Source organism: Myotis lucifugus, unplaced genomic scaffold, assembly GCF_000147115.1.
Source record: "Myotis lucifugus unplaced genomic scaffold, Myoluc2.0 scaffold_45, whole genome shotgun sequence".
Taxonomy (NCBI): domain Eukaryota; kingdom Metazoa; phylum Chordata; class Mammalia; order Chiroptera; family Vespertilionidae; genus Myotis; species Myotis lucifugus.
In genome coordinates this window covers 11,674-30,690 of record NW_005871093.1, presented here as the reverse complement: position 1 = coordinate 30,690, position 19,017 = coordinate 11,674, and the positions used below count along the sequence as shown (strand labels likewise).

The window sequence follows — 19,017 nt, the reverse complement described above, 5'->3', positions numbered from 1 at the left end:
TTGATGTTTCTCTCTCTCTCTCTCCCTCTCCCTTCCTCTCTGAAATCAATAAAAATATATTTAACCGGGTTGTGGCAGTGGCCTCCTGCCTCCAAGTTTCTCTATTCCATGCCCACAAACAGACCCCCTGCCCCAGCCAAGATCTCTCTTTCTGAGCCTGATCCTTCCTGCTCTTGTGTGGGGTCCTTCACGAGGCTGCTGGACTTCGGGCCCCTCCTGCCTGTAAACCGCACCTGGCACCAGCCTCTCCTGGCTCCAGCAGAACTACTTGCAGCTCCCACGCTCACGTCTAAGCTAACATACATGCTACCTTCAGTGGTTCTCAACCCTTTCTGCGCCAAGGACCCCTTGCCAGTCTGTTGAAGCCCATAGAGCCTCTCAAAAGAATGTTTTTTAAGTCATAGACTAGGATACATAAGGTTATAATGAAATTATCATTATATTGGTATCTAGTCATCAAAATAGTCAAACTATATGGTAATGTATGTGCTTCGTCATTAATGCATTGAATAGAAAAAGTGAGTGGTGAGCCTAATAACTGTTTTACTTTCCAAGCAGTAAAGAGTGTAAAAGAAATTTCAAGTTATTTGCAACAACTGTAATGTGATAGGAATAGATAGGATTTCTGTTGGCGACCAAGTCCCATATTGCTGCCTGCATTCACAATGAAAGGAAATACTGAATTTCAGGTAGAGGTTAGGGACAATGGAGCTGTAACTTTCATGGACTCTCCAGAATTCTATCCATGGACACCGCCACCCTCCCTAGTCAAGCAACACTGGACTCTAGAGTAATCTCCCCACTTTTTGTTCTTTGGGACTCAGCTTAATGTCACCCCTCCAGAAAGCCTTCTCTGGCCTTAAATACACTAGGTGTGGTCCCCTCCTATGCACTCCCACAGCCCCCGTTCTCATACCACAGGCCCCGTGCAACTCCACGCATTCGTCAGTCTCCTGGACTGGGGGCTTCTCCTCCGAGGCCTGTGACGGTGCCAGCTGCCTTGTCCAGACAGGCACAGCCTTGGTCTGAGTCCAGGTTACAACTCAAAGCCAGACTGCGGGTCCCTGAGACGGGCAGGGAGAGGTTCGACGAGCTGGAGATGCTGAAATCCAGTCTTGGAATGACAGCTGACACTTTTGATGAATGGCTTAGGGCTGACTTCTCATTCATTCTTACATCTGAGGCAGACGGTGCAGCCGCGAAGAGCTGGTCCTTTAGAGCTAACCCTGTCTGCACTTTCATCCTGTCCCTGTCACTTTTCCCTGTTTACATTGGGGACTCACTTCGTCTCAGAGCTCCCTCACCTGTAAAATGGATGAGACAATAATAGTGCCCACCTGTAGGGCTCTGGTGAGGATTTAACAAGAATGCATGTGAAGGGCTCAGTCCTAACACTTGGAGTGCGGGTGAATTTCCCGCCAAAATATAAGATGGCTCTGTCTTTTGGTTTTGTTCCATCCACCAAAAGGGTGGATTACAAACAAATATTTGGTAATACGCAGTTACAATCGGCCCGAGTTTACACGTTTCCCGCACTCCACCGCAAATCTATATGAACCGAGTTAAAGACGGCTCCCTCGGAGTACGCGCAATTCACGCGAGCCGACTTAACTCGTTTCCCGCACTCCAAGTGTTCTAATAATGACGAGTTAGAAGCATCCATATGAGCTATTATTATCATCCATTTGCTCTTTCAGCAAACATTTATTAAGCACCTATTGCATGCCAGGTGCTTTACAGACATGAAAGCATTTGATACCTTCAGAGGTAGGTTCTCTTATTCCCATTTTAAATAACCTCCCCATTGGTGCTAAGTGAAATAAGCCAGTCAGAGAAGGATAAATACCACATGATCTCACTCATTTGTGGAATATAGAGAACAACATAGACTGATGAACAGGGACAGATCCAGAGACAGAGAAGCAGCGATCAGACTGTCAACCCCCAGAGGGAAAGTTGAGGAGGGTGGAGGTAACGGGGGGAGATCAACCAAAGGACTTGTATGCATACATATAAGCCAAACCAATGGACACAGACAACAGGGGGATGAGAGCATGAGTGTGTGTGGGGGGTTGTTAATGGGGGGATGAGGACACATTTGTAATACCTCAACCAATAAAGAAATTAAAGATTAAAAAAACACCCCAAAAACCTCCCCATTGGTAGAGGGGTGCTTCTCAGGCAGTTTTAAGTCATTAGGGACTAAGATACCAAACTAACCCTAAAGGTATCATCCCTCGCCTTTCCTCCAAGAATCTGCGCTGTGAGGCAGCCAGGTGCAGTGGTTAGGGGAAGGTTCTGGCTTAGGCTGTCTTTGAACCCCAACTCCTGGATGCTGCATACCCCCTGGGCAAGTTACTTCACTTCTTTATGCCTTTTTTTCTCATCTAAGGAGTGGGACAGTATTAATACCCACCTCATGGTTATCAGAGAATTAAAAGATAGAATTTTTGTAAAAGGTTTAAAACAGTCTTTCAGACACACAGTCTCCAAAATGTTAGCTATCTTCATGGGAACACCTGGCAAAGTCCTCCACCTCTGGCCAGTCCCCTCGAGGAGCACCCATCCCAGAAGGCACCCCTCCTGTGTGAGGCCCACTTCCCATAGTCAAATCACCCCTTCCCACCAGTGCTGAAGAACACTGTGGATAAATACCATACACTGGTTAGGTGTTTGGACCCTGTGGGTTCAAATGCCAGAGGGGCCAGCTGTTATGCTGGGTAGAGTGGCTTTCCCTCTCTGCACCTCAGTTTCCTCATCTGTAAATTGGGGATAATTGCAGCCCCTCCCTCATAAAATTGAGAGGAATCAAGTCAACAGCAACAACAAAAACACCGAATGAGTGTCTATTCTGGTTAGGGACTGTGCTAGCTGTATAGGATGAAATGAAATAACGCTTGTGACGTGTTGAGTACAGTGCCCGCCGAATTATACACGTTCAACATGTGTTACATGGCAGGTGCTCCAAATGAAATAGTGTATTACACTCAAAATGTGCATGTATGCTAGATTTTAACACAAAATATATAAACATGTGTAGCACATCTTTCAATTACCTCCACATTCATTTTCTTATTTATTCCCACAAAACATTCCTGGAGGATAGGCAGGTTAGAGATGTTATGCCATTTTTACCATGAAAAAGCAGAGGTGCTGGGAGGTTAAAAGGCTGATGAACTGGTGCCTGGCAACTGGAGACGGCTGGCCATTTAAAAAGAGAGCGGCGGAGGGCAATGTTCCACCTCAGATCCCCCAGTGGAGAGCCAGCCCCAGCTCTGTGGCCTTGGGGTGGGAGGACCGGCTCGGAGGCAGCTTCCAGGCCCAGGGCGCCCCAACCACGTGGGGAAGCTGCGGGTGGACACGCCCTGGGGCGCACGACCGGTGGCGCGGAGCTTCCAGCGGGCAGAGGCGCTCACGACTCTGGGCACGACGCTGGGTGGCGCTGCCGGGCCGCCCCGCGCCAAACCTGTTGCGCGGAGGGCGCCTGCCGGCCAGGTTAGGGGAAAGGGGTGCTCCGCTCTCTCCCCGAGCCCCCTGCGTCCTCGGCCGCATCTCCCTTGGGGAGCCTACGCCCCATCTTAACGTGAGACTCTCATTCACTTGCCTCTGCATTCCTCACGGCAACAGTTCTAGGCGCGTCGGGTGGGGTGGGAATAAAGTTTTCCCGAGCTGGTCTGGGAGAGGGCTGGGTTGGGCAGGACCCTCCCAGCCACAGCCTCCATGGCTGGACTGTGCCCTCTGCCACCCCGGGGGCTCTGCTCTCGGTAGGTGCCAGCCCCGGCGCCGACCGATGGCTGACCCTGCCCGCCCTCTCCCACCCGCTTCCCAGTCCCCATCCCCTCCCCCGCCTCCCGCGCACCGGCCCGGCGTCTCCGCCCCTCCCGCGCCGGGTCGCTGCAGTCCCCGGCTGCCCCCGGGTCCCTCCTCAGGGGCCCTGGCCTCATTCCAGCCTGGAAGCGCCTCGGTTGGAGCGCGGGACAGCAGTAGAGAGCGAGTCGTGTGCCCTGGTCACCTCAGCTCTCCCAACCTGCAGGAGGGCCCGACTCCGGGAGCCGAAACGCAGGGAAAGGCAAGGACCCGGCGCCGGCGTAGGGGCGGGCGCCGCTCATCAGCCACGCCAGTTCACGTCTGGGGCCACCCGGCCGCCTTTTCTTCCTTTCCCCCTTTGCTTTCTCCCCCCTCTCCCCTCGGCGAGGGCAAAGTGGCCGTGGCGGCGCCTTGCCCGGGCCGGAGTGAGTCGCGCGGGCGAAAATGGCGTACATCCAGGTAGGGCTGGGGCTGGGGGCCAGGTCCGCGGGGTGGGTGGGGAGGCCGTGCCCCCTTCGACCGTGAGCGCGCGTAAGAGAGGGGCTCGCGGCTGCGCTCCCCGCAAACTTGCCTGGGGGAAAAAGGGTGCCCGAGCGCAGAAACCTGTGCGCCCCAGGAGAAGAGGCTGGGTACCCCCACACCCCCTCATGCAGGGCCCCTTTGCGGACTCTGCACGGGCGCCTTCACCTCCTGGGGAAGGAAGCGGGGGGTGGGGGGGGGCGTGAGACAGACTTTTCTTCCCACTCCCCCATTCCCCTCCCTTGGCACCCACCCAGGGAGGGGCCGAGGCGAGCGGCCCGGGGCGTCCCAGCCACCCGGCCCGCCAGCTGCGGTTGCCTTGGTGACGGCCGGGCTAATTGGCAGGCGGAGTGAGCCTGAGGCAGCTGTTCTGGCCAGGAGGGACAAGGACGTTGTCTCTCCCGGGCACTGGGTGCTAGGGGTGGGGGACACACCAGGGGCGTGCTGGTGCTGGTGCTGGTGGGGCAGCCGATTGCTTAGGGCCTAAGGCCATTGTCTGGGGGTTGGGAGTTGTGGACCCCCATCATTTGGGGGAAACTCCCCTAAGAATCCTCGGCCGAAATCATTTCCAAGCGTGATTTTTTGGAGGGGGATGGAAAGTGGGGGAGAGCTGCTTGACTAAGAGACCTTTCTCCTTAATACAAGGCTGGAAGCGGTGACAGGTCAGCGCCAAGGTCATGCAGTCAGACCCTTTGCTTGCTTCTGGGACTGGCTCCTCTGAGCCAGGCAGAGAAGCCTACAGGCTCCCACATCCAGGGTGCATCTGGGCTCACTTCTCATCTCCTCCGCCACAGTTGGGGGGCTGCTGGTCCCCGAGTTTCCCTCTGGCTCACACATCCCCTCAATTTGTCCTCAGACTTCTCATTCGGCCAGGAACTCTGGTCTCTCACCTGGCTGGCCTCCTCATCTCTCTCCTGGTTTAGGTTCGCTCCATTGGCTCCCCTTTCATGAAATCCCTAGGTCATCGCTTCAAGTTCATTGTAGATCACGTCCACACCCACTGTGTGCTGGATGTTGTTAGGAGGACTATTCAATAGTCACTCAACAAACAGGTGGGTGACCATCTATTATGTGTGTGCACTGGGGGCACAGCTGTGAAAACAGCATGGTCCCTGCCTCTCAGAATGCAAATCTAGTGAGACATGAAGAACATCTGAACAGGCTTGTCCGGTTCTTATTGACCACCTCCAGCACCAAGGCGACACAGCTGCTTAGGGGTCTGGTGAGATCTAAACCTGGGGCTCAGGGAAGTTTTCGTTAGGCGTCCAGTATGAGGATGGCCTGGTGATGCTGCCTTCACTCCTAGAACAAGTTGTTGAACTTTTTCTGTCAAGGGCCAGGTAGTACATATTTGTTTCTTCGAAGGCTGCAAGGTCTGTGTCTCAACTACGCTGCTCTGACTGTGGTGCTGAACAGCCATAGACAATAGTCAATGAATGGGCGTGGCTCTGTTCCAATAAAACTTTATTTGTGAACACAAATTCGAATTTCATATATTTTGCATGAGTCAAGGAGTATTAATCTCCTTCTGACTTTTTTCCCCAAACATTTAAAAGTGTACAAACTGTTCTTAGCTGAAGTGCCGCACAGAAATAGGCTGGCTGCGGGCTGGATTTCTCAGCCCTGTTATAGAATGTCTGCGTTTGCTTTCATCCTGTTTCTTTCTGGCTTGAATCAGTTCTCCTCCATTGGATCAAACACGTGAACCCAGGAGGCCCAGGGCGAGGAAAGGCTCACAAAGCTTGCTGATAGCATCAGAGTATCTTCCCTTTCCTCTTTCTTCATCTTCCTTGGTGTTTCTTTGCTCTCTGACACTTACCTTGCACCGGGGTCTTGAGAAGGCTGGCTGGTTGTTCCTTAGCAGGGACCCTGAGGTGGCCTTATCGCTGCTCATCATGGTTTTATAAACGGCTCTCCGATCACCACACACTGAGGAAAGGCTTCCCTAAATGAAGATAATGGGCATGGATTGTGAAAAAGCATCCCTTTATCCTTGTACTTTGTTGGAAGCTTTTTAAAGCACTTGCTCTTGTATGCCCGATGAGGACATAGCTTTTTGCTGCTTTGCTCACCAAGATAGTCCCTGGTGCCTGGTTGGTTCCAACTGGTCTTGAGAAACCATCCTGTTCTCACGAACCACAGAGAGGGGGCAGATATTTTGCAGCTGGGCAACACACAAGCGTTTCCACAGCGTCCTGGGTTAGTCTTTCCATAGAGGGAAGAGGTAACTGAGGCTCAGAGTGGCCCCTTCACTTGCCCAAGTCACATGATTGATTGGCTAGTGGTGAGGCTAGCACTGTCTCTACTCAGCTCTATGCGTGTAAACCACCCCCCCCCCCCAATTCCCGGCGCACACCCAGCAGGTCTTGTTCTGGTTTGAGTTTTGCTTTTGGAAGAGTTTGTGATTAGTGCCCGAGACTTTGTTTTCCAAGCTGCAGCCATATCCTTACCACTTCAAGGATTTTGAATTTTTCACGAGCTATGTACCACCTGTACTGTTATTTACTTAATATTTTTTCTATAAATGGATTCACGCTTTTATTAGTTTAAAAACTCATATGAAAGGGAAACTTTATGTCAAAACCATAATAGAAAACCAGGATGACTTGATATAAGCAGAAGGCAATTGGACAAAAGAACCATAATTAGAATAATGCCACAGTCTTAGATTCTAGCTAGAAAGGGCTCCCTGCAAGGCTCTGGGCTGGGGGCCTTCTCTTTGTTTAAAAAGGAAGGGGTGGGGAAGATTAGAAAGATGTTATTGAGTCTTTCTCCTCCTTGCAAGAGAATTGAAAAAAAAATAACTTTCTCCCTCTTGGTTCAAAGTTCTGAGTTCGAGTCCTGCCTCAGTTCATCTCTGAGACATGTCCCAGGCTAGGATGTGGAACTCCTCCTAATCTACCTGGTTTACTTGGCCCCTTTGGAAAGTCATCAAGACTCTTCCCTGGAAGAGGGGAGGGAGCCTGTGACTTAAGAACCTGTGAGAAGAAGATGGGATGGGGAGGGGGGTGGCCAAGAAGGGGGGCAGCCCGTCCCTCCTCCAAGGACCAGATTATGGCTTCCTTTTTGGCTCCCTCTACTTGTGGGTGGTCTTATGAAGCTTCCCACCATCTCCATTGGCGCAGAATTGGAAGGTAGGGCCTCCAGGAGGGTTGGGGAGCCAAGTCACATCCACTCGGTGCCTGCCTGCATGTTAGCAAATCATGTCTTTTGGGGTTGGCTTCGTGGTTATTTCTGTATAGGAAGGTTTGCTCTTCTGAAGTGTGGCTGCATTGGCTAGCATGACTATCTATCCACCCGCACTGATTCATAACAGCATACGGTGCACATCCAACCGAAATGCTAAAGTTTCCCATTTATTCGGTGTTGGCTAGCCGGGAGGCTACCCGCAGCCCTGAAGATAGCAACACCTAGTTAGCAAGTCAGCTCCCTCCCCAGGATGGTAAGTGGAAAGATCCAGGGCTTTTTCTTTTTCTTTTCTGAGTTGCTGGAATATTGCTAAACTGGTCTTGTCTCTCTCTTTTTGTCGCCCCCACCCCCTCCACCCTGTGGCTTCATCTTGGATCTCTAAAAGGGCAGTTGGAACCTTTAAACGAGGTGGGTTAATTCAATGACTCGTTTGGTCTGGCTTCTAATCAAGAAATGCTTGCTTTTCATTTTGGAGTCTTGTGTGAGGCTGTGGGGAATATTGAATATTAAACAGTCACCGGATGTTGATAAGGGCACTGTTTCCATGCCTTTCTGTGGCAGGGAGATCCCGGTGAAAAGGCACTAGATGACAAGATAGGTTTCCCTCCCCACCCCCTACTTATTCTATTTGATTATCTCTGTTTGCTTTCATGTCACTGAGATTATCTTTTTGAAAAAGACTATTTTTGCTTTGCTCTCAAAAAGACAGACTAATATTCATTGTGTTTCGGAACATATTGTGTAACCCTCACCACGGTGGGTATGCCGCCCACATGTCAAGAAAGACGTTCCCATAAACTACAAAAGAAACTACCTGCAAATGTCTCGCTGGCTATTAATGGCTCCGGCGAGTTGGTGTTTGCCATCTTTGTGCCTGCAATTGGTAAACAGAAATGGAAAACATTGTGTTCCAAGTGTTGACAGACCTCCTGCATGTCGTTATGTCTCACCAGGGATGGGCTGCTTGTAATTCGGGTGTTTTTCCTTTTCCTCCTCTCCACCCTTCCTGCGTCTCCTCTCGCCCCCCTCCCCGCCCACCTCCCCCAATGGCCTCAGGGTTTTCTTTCTAGAATCTCTGATCTGCTGCTGTGCAGATGGACCTGCCGGCACTGCTGTCAGAAGTGTTACGAGTCCAGCTGTTGCCAGTCGAGTGAGGATGAAGTTGAAATTCTGGGACCTTTTCCTGCCCAGACTCCTCCCTGGCTGTAAGTAACACTGCTCTCAACTCCCTTGAAAGCAATCTCAAGACCTTTTTTTATTCTCTGTTTCTGAGAGGGGGTGGGGCCTGGGGAAGGAGGATTTGAGGTATGAAAGCAGGGAAGGCCGGGTGCCCATTGACCTCTTTGCCACTGATGGGACATGCTCTGAGCCTCATTTTTTTTTTTTTTTTGGCAAGCTGGTGAGACCAGCTGGTGGTGGGACTTCTGTTCAGCTAGTTTCACATCTTCTGAGATGTGAACTGTGTAATGCTAAACACGTGGGCACTTTTAATCACGTTGGGTGTCATTCCAAGCGGAAAAAGAGATCTGTGAGCATCTATAGTCTTCAAGGGCTGTCCATTCTAAAGGTGTCCACCCGAGTCAGTACCTGGCACCTGGCCTGGCAGCTGACCCAGTGCTTGGCACATGGTAGATGCTTATAAATGTTTGTTGCCTGGCTGGGTAGATGGAATGAACAAACAAGTGTATCTTAGCTGATCTGACCAAGAGCTTCAGAAATAGGGAAGCCGAAAAGCACCTCCGGGCTTCATCCTGTCCTCCAACGCTGTTTATGTTCTCCCTGGCGTCTTTCATTTTATTTCCAATTCGTTCTCCTCCCGCGCCTGCATACAACATCTCCATCTGCCAGTCCCTCAGATATTTTGGGAACGCAGTTTTGAAGCTTTTGAGCCACGTGTCTGGCCCATCTCTCTGTGGCTGGGAGAGGAACGTGGCCAGAGAGTCTGGGTTGAGTCTAGAGGGTCTGGGAATCGTCGAGTACCACTTCTTATGATACGGAGGGGGAGGCCCCGAGAGGAGAGACAGTGCACGTGCCCACAGCTGGAGCCTCCGTGGGGACCCAGTGCCGTCTCGGCTAAACCCTTGGGCTGAAGTTCCAGAAGCTTCTGGTGCCCCATCTTTCCCTCCATACTGGGGGGAGGGTGGGGGTGCGGGGCGGGTCATGCTTCAGTTCTTCCTCTCATTTTCTGTTTTTAAAGGCAATTATTGCATATTTCCATAACAAAGTGGTTCTGTGTCAGGTTCTGTGAGTTGATATCCTATTTTTTCTACTTTTTCCTAGTTCTGTGACCGTGAGCAAGTTGCTTGATCTCTCTCTCTGCCTTGATTTTCCCATCTGTAAAATAGGGATGATAAAAATAATAGTATTTATTTCATAGGGTTGTTGTGGTGATTGCATGAATTGGTGTATGGAAAAGGACTTAAGAACGCTTGACACCTAGATGAGAGTCTTTTTACCCTGTTTTTGTCTCAGTTTCCTCATCTGTAAAGTGGGAACAGTAATATGACTTATTTTATATGGCTGTTATTCAGAGTAATGAGATATGCACATACCATGCTTATCACAGTAGTGAGTATTCATTTCATCATTATATTGATAGGGATTCTGTTAAGGCACTCCTCCATTATTCATAGGTAGGGACCTGAATCCCGCAGATGTGTGTAGAGTTGATTGTTTGGTGAAATCGACTCATTAATCAAGAGCTTAGTCCCATTTTCCAGTGCCCTATGTGACAGAGGTTGGCTTAGCCCATCTGGTGTCTTTTCTTTAAAGAATGCCAGCTCTGTGAGGGCAGGGTTTCTCTGTCCAACTCCAAAAAATAGTTGTTGACCAACTGACTAACGTACAGGCAGAAATTGAATCCTGAAAGCATCAGTCATCCAATTGAGCCCGGCCGGTGGCTCAGTGGTTGAGTGTCGACCCATGAACCAATAGGTCGCTGGTTCTGTTCCTCCTGGTCAGGCACAAGCCTCGGTGTGCAGGAGGCAGCCGATCGATGTTTATCTTTTATCGATGTTTCTATCTCTCTATTCCTCTCCTTTCCTCTTTAAAAATCTAAAAAAAAATAATAAAAATTAATCTCAGTTTCTTTGGTAGTTATTTCTTGAGTACACCCTGCAGGCACTCAATAGAGTCCTATTGCTGTACTCAGGGGATTTAAAGTCTAGTATAGAGGGCCCAGTTGGGTGGCTTAGTTGGTGGAACGTTGTGCTGTTCACTGAAAGGTTGTGGGTTCAATTCTCAGTGAGGACACATACCTAGGTTTTGGGTTTGATCCCCTGTTGGTGTGAGTATGGGAGACAACCAGTTGATGTTTCTATCTCCTTTCCTGTCTCTCGAAAATCAATAAAAAAACATATCCTTGGGTGAGAATTAAAACAAAAACAACTCGTATAGGAGATAAGGCGAGTACTTAAGTCCAGGCCCCCTCTAGAGTTACGCATTCACACCCTGCACACCCATATGACAGTCCTGCATAGACTTTCCAATGGAAAAATCCAGGGGGAATGGCTTCATCCAGGCATAGCTGGATCCAGAGGCTTAAATACTGTCTGGGAGTGCATGCGTGTGCGCTCTCTTTCGTTGTGTCCTTTGTATTGGCCTCATTCTTAAGCTTGCTTCTTCTCTGCCCCATTCTTAACAGCAGCAAAAACACCAGGGAGCGCTCTCTTTGCCCTGGTTTGGTGTAAATGTGCCCAATCACTTTTGCTTGGCGGAGACGGTGCTAGGATCATTCATCCCCGGGTGGCCTGACCATCCTGGACCCAGGGGCAGGGTCATTCCCCCTGGAAACACTTGAACTAAGCTAGTAGCACAGGGTTGGCACACTTTCCCTGTAAAGGGCCCGATAGTAAATATTTCAGCCTCATGGGCTTATTCTAGTCCAGCCGAGGGCAAACTACGGCCCGCGGGCCGGATCCGGCCCGTTTGAAATGAATAAAACTAAAAAAAAAAAAGACCGTACCCTTTTATGTAATGATGTTTACTTTGAATTTATATTAGTTCACACAAACACTCCATCCATGCTTTTGTTCCTGCCCTCCGGTCCAGTTTAAGAACCCATTGTGGCCCTCGAGTCAAAAAGTTTGCCCACCCCTGTTCTAGTCAATTCTGTCATTGCTGTGCGGAAGCAACCGTAGTCAATACATTAATGAATGGCGTGGCTGTGTTCCAGTAACACCTCATTTACAAAATCAGGCTGTGGGTTTGGCCCTGTGGTTCGCTGACCTTTGTACTAGACCAGTGATGGCGAACCTTTTGAGCTCGGCGTGTCAGCATTTTGAAAAACCCTAACTTAACTCTGGTGCCGTGTCACATATAGAAATTTTTTGATCTTTGCAACCATAGTAAAACAAAGACTTATATTTTTGATATTTATTTTATATATTTAAATGCCCTTTAACAAAGAAAAATCAACCATAAAAATGAGTTCGCGTGTCACCTCTGACACGCGTGTCATAGGTTCACCATCACTGTACTAGACGGTTTGGATGCTGTGACTGGATCCAGGGCAGGCAAACACGACACATGGACACTATGTCTTGGAAGAGTTGTGAGGATCGTAGAAAATGATGGACACTATGTCTTGGAAGAGTTGTGAGGATCGTAGAAAATGAGCCTGCAAACTCTGATCATGCAGAGTCTTGAAGGCCAGATTAAGGAATTTGGATTTTCTTTTGAACCAGTAGGGAACCTGATAGACATGGAAAATCACAATCTGTTTGCCCCCAGATATCTGGATGGAGTGTTCCAGATGCCCAGCCACTGAGTTGGATGACAGTTGCGCTTTGACCAGGCTACTGACCCTTTGGGCATGCAGAGGATTCTTTCAGGGGCAGGGGTAGGACCCTCTGGGAAGACAGTTCTTTTGGTTTTGCCACAAGCAGAGAAGTGGGCTGGGAACTTCCCAGCAGAGCCAACACACCACGCAACTTCTGGAGGCGCCGTTCACTGGTGGTTATTATGAATGGCACCACCTAGAGTCGTGCAGTCTGCAGCCTGGACACTGTACATGACCTCCATGCTTCCCAGGGTGAGCCAGGTCTTCCTGGAATCCTGGGCATCACTGAGTGCATTTTTGGCACTCAGCACAGTGCAAAATGTTAAGAGAAATCTGGAAAGGGGAAGCGGGTTCAGTCATTCAGAGAGCGAGTTTACAGCTTGTGCTTTCCCCAGCTTTATTTACCAAGTGGGCAGTTGCATGTTATCAAACAGGCAGGGAGTAGAAATGTCAAGTGCACAGGCTTTGCAGTGCTGTTCCTGCTGTGATATTTGAGCCCAGAACCACAGAGCTGGCAGATGAGCTGGCTCTTTGTGTGGGGGACACATCATTAGTTGTCACATGTGCTTCTGTCATGGAGGCCCCCAGCTTTCCTTGGCTGGGCTGGCCTAGTGAGGGTCAGGGAAACTGTACCGTCCAGCTGGCTCCTTGGGGGAAGTGCCAGAAAGACCCTCATTGAAGAGTGAATTAAAGTCAAGTTATTTGTTTCTACAACTAGCATGTGCTGAGTAGCTACTGTGTACAAAGCTCCACAGGCCTTGCAGGGGATGCCCAGCTCTGACGTGTGGCACTGTGATCCGGAGCCTGGCATTGCTTGACTCAGTTGGGGTTCTACCATTTAACAGTGGTGCCAATTAATTATCCATCCCTCTCCCCACCCTACCCTGGAGCTTATATTTCCTCACCTGTAAAAAGGGGACGGTTATTAGTAACAACGAACTCCCAGGTTGTTTTAAGGGTGAAATGAGATGGTTCATACAGAACATTTAGCCCAGTGCCCAGCACATAGTGGGCACTCAGCACCTGGTACCTTTGATCATAGTAGGTACATGTCTCACCACTAAGAAGTGTATCCTCTTATAGGAGGGTTGACAAGACATGCACTCAGATCATTGCGACACAAGATAAATGGGATAAGAACCACAGGAAGGGTGTATTCATTCACTCACTGAGAAAATAAACGTGGAACACCCAGGTGCGCCAGGTAGTAAGGCAAGGTTGGCAGTGGTGACAGATAAGACAGATACTGTCGCTGCCCATGTGGAGCTGAAGCTTGGTGTCAGATGCAGAAGAGAAGCAAGCAAGCCACACCTGAAGATAAGTGATGCGCAATGTCAAAGAGAGACAAGCAGGTGCAGGGATAAGGGTGGAGGGGGTGGGAGGAGGTGACAGGGACAGGGTGGGGCCTCTCTGAGGAGATGCTATGGGAGCTGAGACCTGAATGATGACAGGAACCAAACAGGCGATGGGGACCGGAAGAGCATTCGGCGCAGTGTGTGGGAGGAAGGCAGGGAGGCCTGGTGGTTGCAGAGGAGGCGGGGTGGCTCAGGCCTACACTGGTACTGTGTGAGAGGACTCAGCCAAGGCCCTGGGGGCCGATGGCGTTTAAGCTGGTCCTGGAAGGCTGGATGGGACTTCACAGGTGGAGGTGACCGCCACAGAGGTATGACAGTGGGGGGACAGGCTGTGCAGGTGGAGGTGCCCCAGTGACTCCTTCCGTGGAAGATGCTACAGCTTTCATTTAAGGGAGAGCAAGAAGAACGACTGGCACAGTGTGATCCCATCTCTGTGACCTCCCCAACTTTCCATCCCCCCACATTTCATCTGCTATGTTCTCCTAGAGACCAGGATCGGGGGGCAGGCGAGGACTGTGCGTTTCCCGGCCTTATCACAGCCCCGGTCTTGTCCTCGCCGTGACCCTTATATCACTTTGGAAGAACATCAGATCCATCTCATTTCATGCACAGGATGCGTCGGAAGACCTTGGAGAATTCGAAACTTGCATTTTTCAGGACTAGTTTCCCTGCAGGCTTAAATGTCAAGCTGGAGGATGCAGGCTTAGAACATATCAATCCACAGCTGAGAGCTTGGGCGTGTTATTAGCAGCATCCATCTCACGGCCACTTTGCCAGCTTTTGTCCCCTCCATCTTCCTCCCCGCAGCATCCTGATCCAGCAGCCTTATGAATATTGGGGGAATCTTAAAGACACCAGTAATGCTAGCTGAAATGTATTGCGCACCTACCCACAGCATGCCAGGCACTGTTCTAAACATTTTATATGTGTGAACGCATTCAGTGTTCACAGCAGCCATGCCAGGCGGGCACCGTTATTCTCATTTTACAGAGAGGGAGATGGAGACACAGAGAGAGGAAGGGACTCGCCCAAAGTCACCCAGCCAGGGTTCAAACCGAGAGGTCCTGCTCTTTAATTACTACTCTGTGTCTCCCCACCCTCCCACCCAAGGCTTTTCATCTTTTCATTAGGAGCACATTGAATCGTGCCTGCTGCTAATTCATAGCTGTTTCTTAACATCAAACTATTGTTCCTCAATCATTGATTCTCAGGGCCGCTTTGTAGCTATAGCCCTGCCTCTCAAAGAACTCTTGAGTGACATTGTTATGGATATTTTTAAAAGATGTTAAACTGCAGACAGAGTGGCTGTTGGGATAGCAGAGCATTTCTCACCAAGAGCCACTTGCAAAAGTTGGGATGCACATGAACAGCCACATGGTTCCTTCCGGACTGAAGATTGACAGGTCTCTTGACTAGTCAAAGTGGCACCCTGCCTCCATGGCCACATCCTGAGTAAGTTCCCACATCTCTCCCTCCGGCCCCAGCTTTGACTGATTGTGCTAAATTGGGAAATATTCATCCATATCATTTCACATTTTGTGCAAAAAGCAAGACGTTATTGAGAGTTTACGGCTACTACACTATTTCAAATTTGCACGATCCCAAGCTGCATAAACGGCATGAGAGCGGTTTCCTCATGGTCTGTTCTCCAAGGGCAGAGATGCCCGTCCCTGGGGATTCTTTGACAACCATAGCGACCTCTTCCCTCCCACAGGATGGCCAGCAGGAGCAGTGACAAGGACGGGGACTCGGTCCACACGGCCAGTGACGTCCCGCTGACCCCACGTACCAACTCCCCAGATCGAAGATGCTCATCCTCAGACACGTTGAAGTCTACGTACAGCCTGACCCGGCGGATTTCAAGTAAGCATCTCTGCCGTGGCAGGGCGTCCTGGCTCGGGCAGTCTTGTGCTGCTCACCTCCCTTCAGAGTCCATGAACTAATCCCACTAGCGGGGTCCCAGGACAGAGGAGGGGAGCTGGCTTTCCCAGACACTCAGCAGCAGCCCCAAGGAAAGATGTGAAGGACACGATTGTTCCTGGGAAGGGGTAGAGAGGGATGACAGTCAGGAGACAGGATGACGATCGATAATGACAACGTGACAGAAGTGCATTGCAGTGATTGTTTTGACTGATTTTTGGTTTTGCTGATCACTTTCCCTTGAATTGGCTCAACTGATTGACATTGTCAGCATATATCTTTCAGACCCCAAAGGCAAGTGTCACCATGTTATACTGCAGGGCTTGCAAATTCTAGCAACTCCAGGGTCCAGGTGGGTTGTGTCAGTAACTGAGTAAAGAGGGTTGGATAGAGATAAATATCACCCTGATGCAATGACAAATGGGAGCCGATTCTCAGCCTTGAGAGGTACTAGGGCAGGGTGGGGACTGTGGCCAATTGGGAAGCTAATGCCCTGTTGAAAGGGTAGCCGCTACTCAGCTGTAGCCATGGGGGATGGTGGGCCCAGTATTGCCTGATTTTCTAAAAGAGAAACTGGCAACCTGGGTTTTCAGATGAAACTTTCTTATTTTTAAGCCCAAATAAAATGTATCTATGGGTTGAATTTGGCTCGCAGGCCACTGAGTTTTTCCCCTCTGATGTATAACGTATGTGTTTTACCATATGGGTGGGGAGGAGGAAGGAGGGTAAAGCCTAAGGACTCCCTAAATAGAATCGTTGAAGAAGTATGATAGTTACTTTGAGGTAAGCGCCATTATTGGCTCCATTTCACAGATGGGGAAACTGAGTCCCAGAGAGTCTAAAAAATGTGCCAGAGTCACATGGCTCATTAGTAGTGAGTCATATGGCTCACTAGTAAATAGCCGAGGTGGAACTTGACCCAGGCACTCCAGCCCCAAGGTCCACTCTGAAAGTGGAGGTCACATCTCCGGGGCCACACAGGCCAGGCAGGACCCCGGCTCCTCCTCTTACTAGTTGTGTGACCATTGGTGAGAGGCTGGGGGTGGTGGGAATAGTCATTAGCCAATACCCTGTGAAGGTTAGATGACCTGCTACATGCAGGGCATTTAGAACAGTGCCTGGCGCTTCGCTGCGGTGATTATGGTGATGGGGCCGATGCTGCCTCTCAGAATGAATAAGAGGCTTTCAGGTGTGGAGAGCAGAGGGCGAGGAGGGTCAGGGAGCAGCGTGGACGATGTGAGAAGCTGGGAAATATTGCCCACCTGAGGAAGGGGCCAGGTTAGGCCCCCTGCGCGGTGGTGTTCATGGTTATTTCTGGCGGCTCTTTAGGTCTGGAGTCCAGACGACCCAGCTCCCCGCTCATCGATATTAAACCCATCGAGTTTGGCGTCTTCAGCGCCAAGAAGGAGCCCATCCAGCCCTCGGTGCTCAGACGGACCTATACCCCCGACGACTATTTCAGAAAGTTCGAGCCGCGGCTGTACTCCCTCGACTCCAACAGCGACGATGTGGACTTCCTGACGGACGAGGAGATCTTGTCCAAGTACCAGCTGGGCATGCTGCACTTCAGCACCCAGTACGACCTGCTGCACAACCACCTGACGGTGCGGGTGATCGAGGCGCGGGACCTGCCGCCCCCCATCGCCCAGGACGGCGCGCGCCAGGACATGGCGCACTCCAACCCCTACGTCAAGATCTGCCTCCTGCCGGACCAGAAGAACTCCAAGCAGACGGGCGTCAAACGCAAGACCCAGAAGCCCGTGTTTGAGGAGCGCTACACCTTCGAGATCCCCTTCCTAGAGGCGCAGAGGAGGACCCTGCTCCTCACCGTGCTGGACTTCGACAAGTTCTCCCGCCACTGCGTCATCGGGAAGGTGTCCGTGCCTCTGTGCGAGGTGGACCTGGTGAAAGGCGGGCACTGGTGGAAGGCGCTGATCCCCAGTTCCCAGGTAAGGATCGGGGGAGAGGGAGGTACCGTGTCTTCTTCTGGGAGTTTGTGGTTGATTTTTTATGAGGATTTTTATTTTAAAAAATTGTTTTGCGCCTTAAAACATTTTATTTTGAAATAATTCTCTACTTACAAGAAATTGCGAACACAGAAGGGAGTTCCCATGTACCCTTCACCCAGCAACCCCCGTGGTAAATCTTATACGACCAGAGTACATTCGCACTGGGAAGTGATGGTGGCAGCTAACCTGCAGGCTTTCTCAGTTTGCACCAGATTTTACATGCACTGCTGTGTGTGTGTGTGTGTGTGTGTGTGTGTGTGTGTGTGTAGGTCTATGAAATTGTATCACATGTGTGGATGCATGTAACCACCACCACCCTGGGACTCTCCAGTCATTGATGGTGTGTTATTTAATCAGGAGAGTGATTAGCTGGGTAGGAAGCTATCAGTCATGTTGACTTTGCCAAATTGATTTGGGAAAAATAAAATGAGGGCTGAAGAACAGGATGATAGATGGATGTTTTGCAGGCAAATTGTGAGATCCCAGCCCAGGAACATGCAATTGGCTGCTTCAGAAGCCACCCATGGACCAGGCTCTGTGCCCAGCGGTGGTTAGAGTCCCCCCCTTGGGCACTCTGTGGGCTGAAGGACGACAGTGCTCCCACTGGGGGTGCAGCATGTGCTGGGAGCCCGAGGGAAGGAAAAGCCCAGCCCGGGGAGGCCGGCCCAGCCCCCCTGTGCTGTGGACAGCAGTCCTGTATAACAGGCGGGATTATTTTCCATCAAACACACCAAGGTGCTTCTCGAAGCTGAGCTCTACTGGCCAGGGATTTAATGGTCCAGCACCACAGGTGTAGGGCACAGATGCTGGACATGAGGACTGGAGGGGCTGCCCCACTGCCAGAGTGTCCGTGTCTGTGCGCATCCTCAGAGATAGGAGATTTGTTCATCTCTTAGTTTGGATTCCTCAAGAAGAAGACCCTGAGGCAAGGGAAGTCGTTTATTAGGGTTGTGGCACTGGAGGGAACACCAGGAGAAACGGGAAAGGTACATAAAGGGTGCATTTGGGGGCTGGTACCACTGTGGGTGACTGGAATGGAAACTTGCTTGGAAAACTGGGAGCCAGCATCGGACGTGCCTGAGGGTCTTTCTGCCTGACGGGCAAGGGAGCTAACGTTTTTATACACTAACTAGTACCAGCTATTGGATGAGGGCTGTTGGGAGATGAGGAGGTTTATTTCCTGGCCTTTCTGGACTGTTACACTGTCAGATGAAGAGACTTTGACATCCACAGATGCTGGCCCGTGTGCACTGACATGGTCACGGCCAAGAGATGGTGGGCAAGGTGTTGACAGTGTCTGCTACAATCCTAAATCCTCCATTCGGGATCCGAATGTACTGGGTGCTTTCCATGTATCCTCCTCAGTATTTGATATCACTGGGTTTTCAACTGTCAAGAAGTTACAGTTGAAAGAGGGAAACCCCCCTCAACAAAATAA

General features: G+C 50.5%; 1 protein-coding gene across 1 annotated transcript; it reads left to right on the top strand.

Annotated features, from left to right (window-relative positions):
* Positions 1 to 3,831: 3,831 nt before the first annotated feature.
* On the top strand, positions 3,832 to 17,541 carry SYT17 (synaptotagmin 17; the record flags this gene model as incomplete). Its single annotated transcript, XM_023753405.1, has 5 exons — positions 3,832 to 4,266; positions 7,906 to 7,923; positions 8,572 to 8,720; positions 15,365 to 15,513; positions 16,900 to 17,541. Coding segments are annotated over exons 1-5 (973 nt in total), but the record flags the coding sequence as incomplete, so codon positions are not given.
* Between the last annotated feature and the right edge of the window lie 1,476 nt (positions 17,542 to 19,017).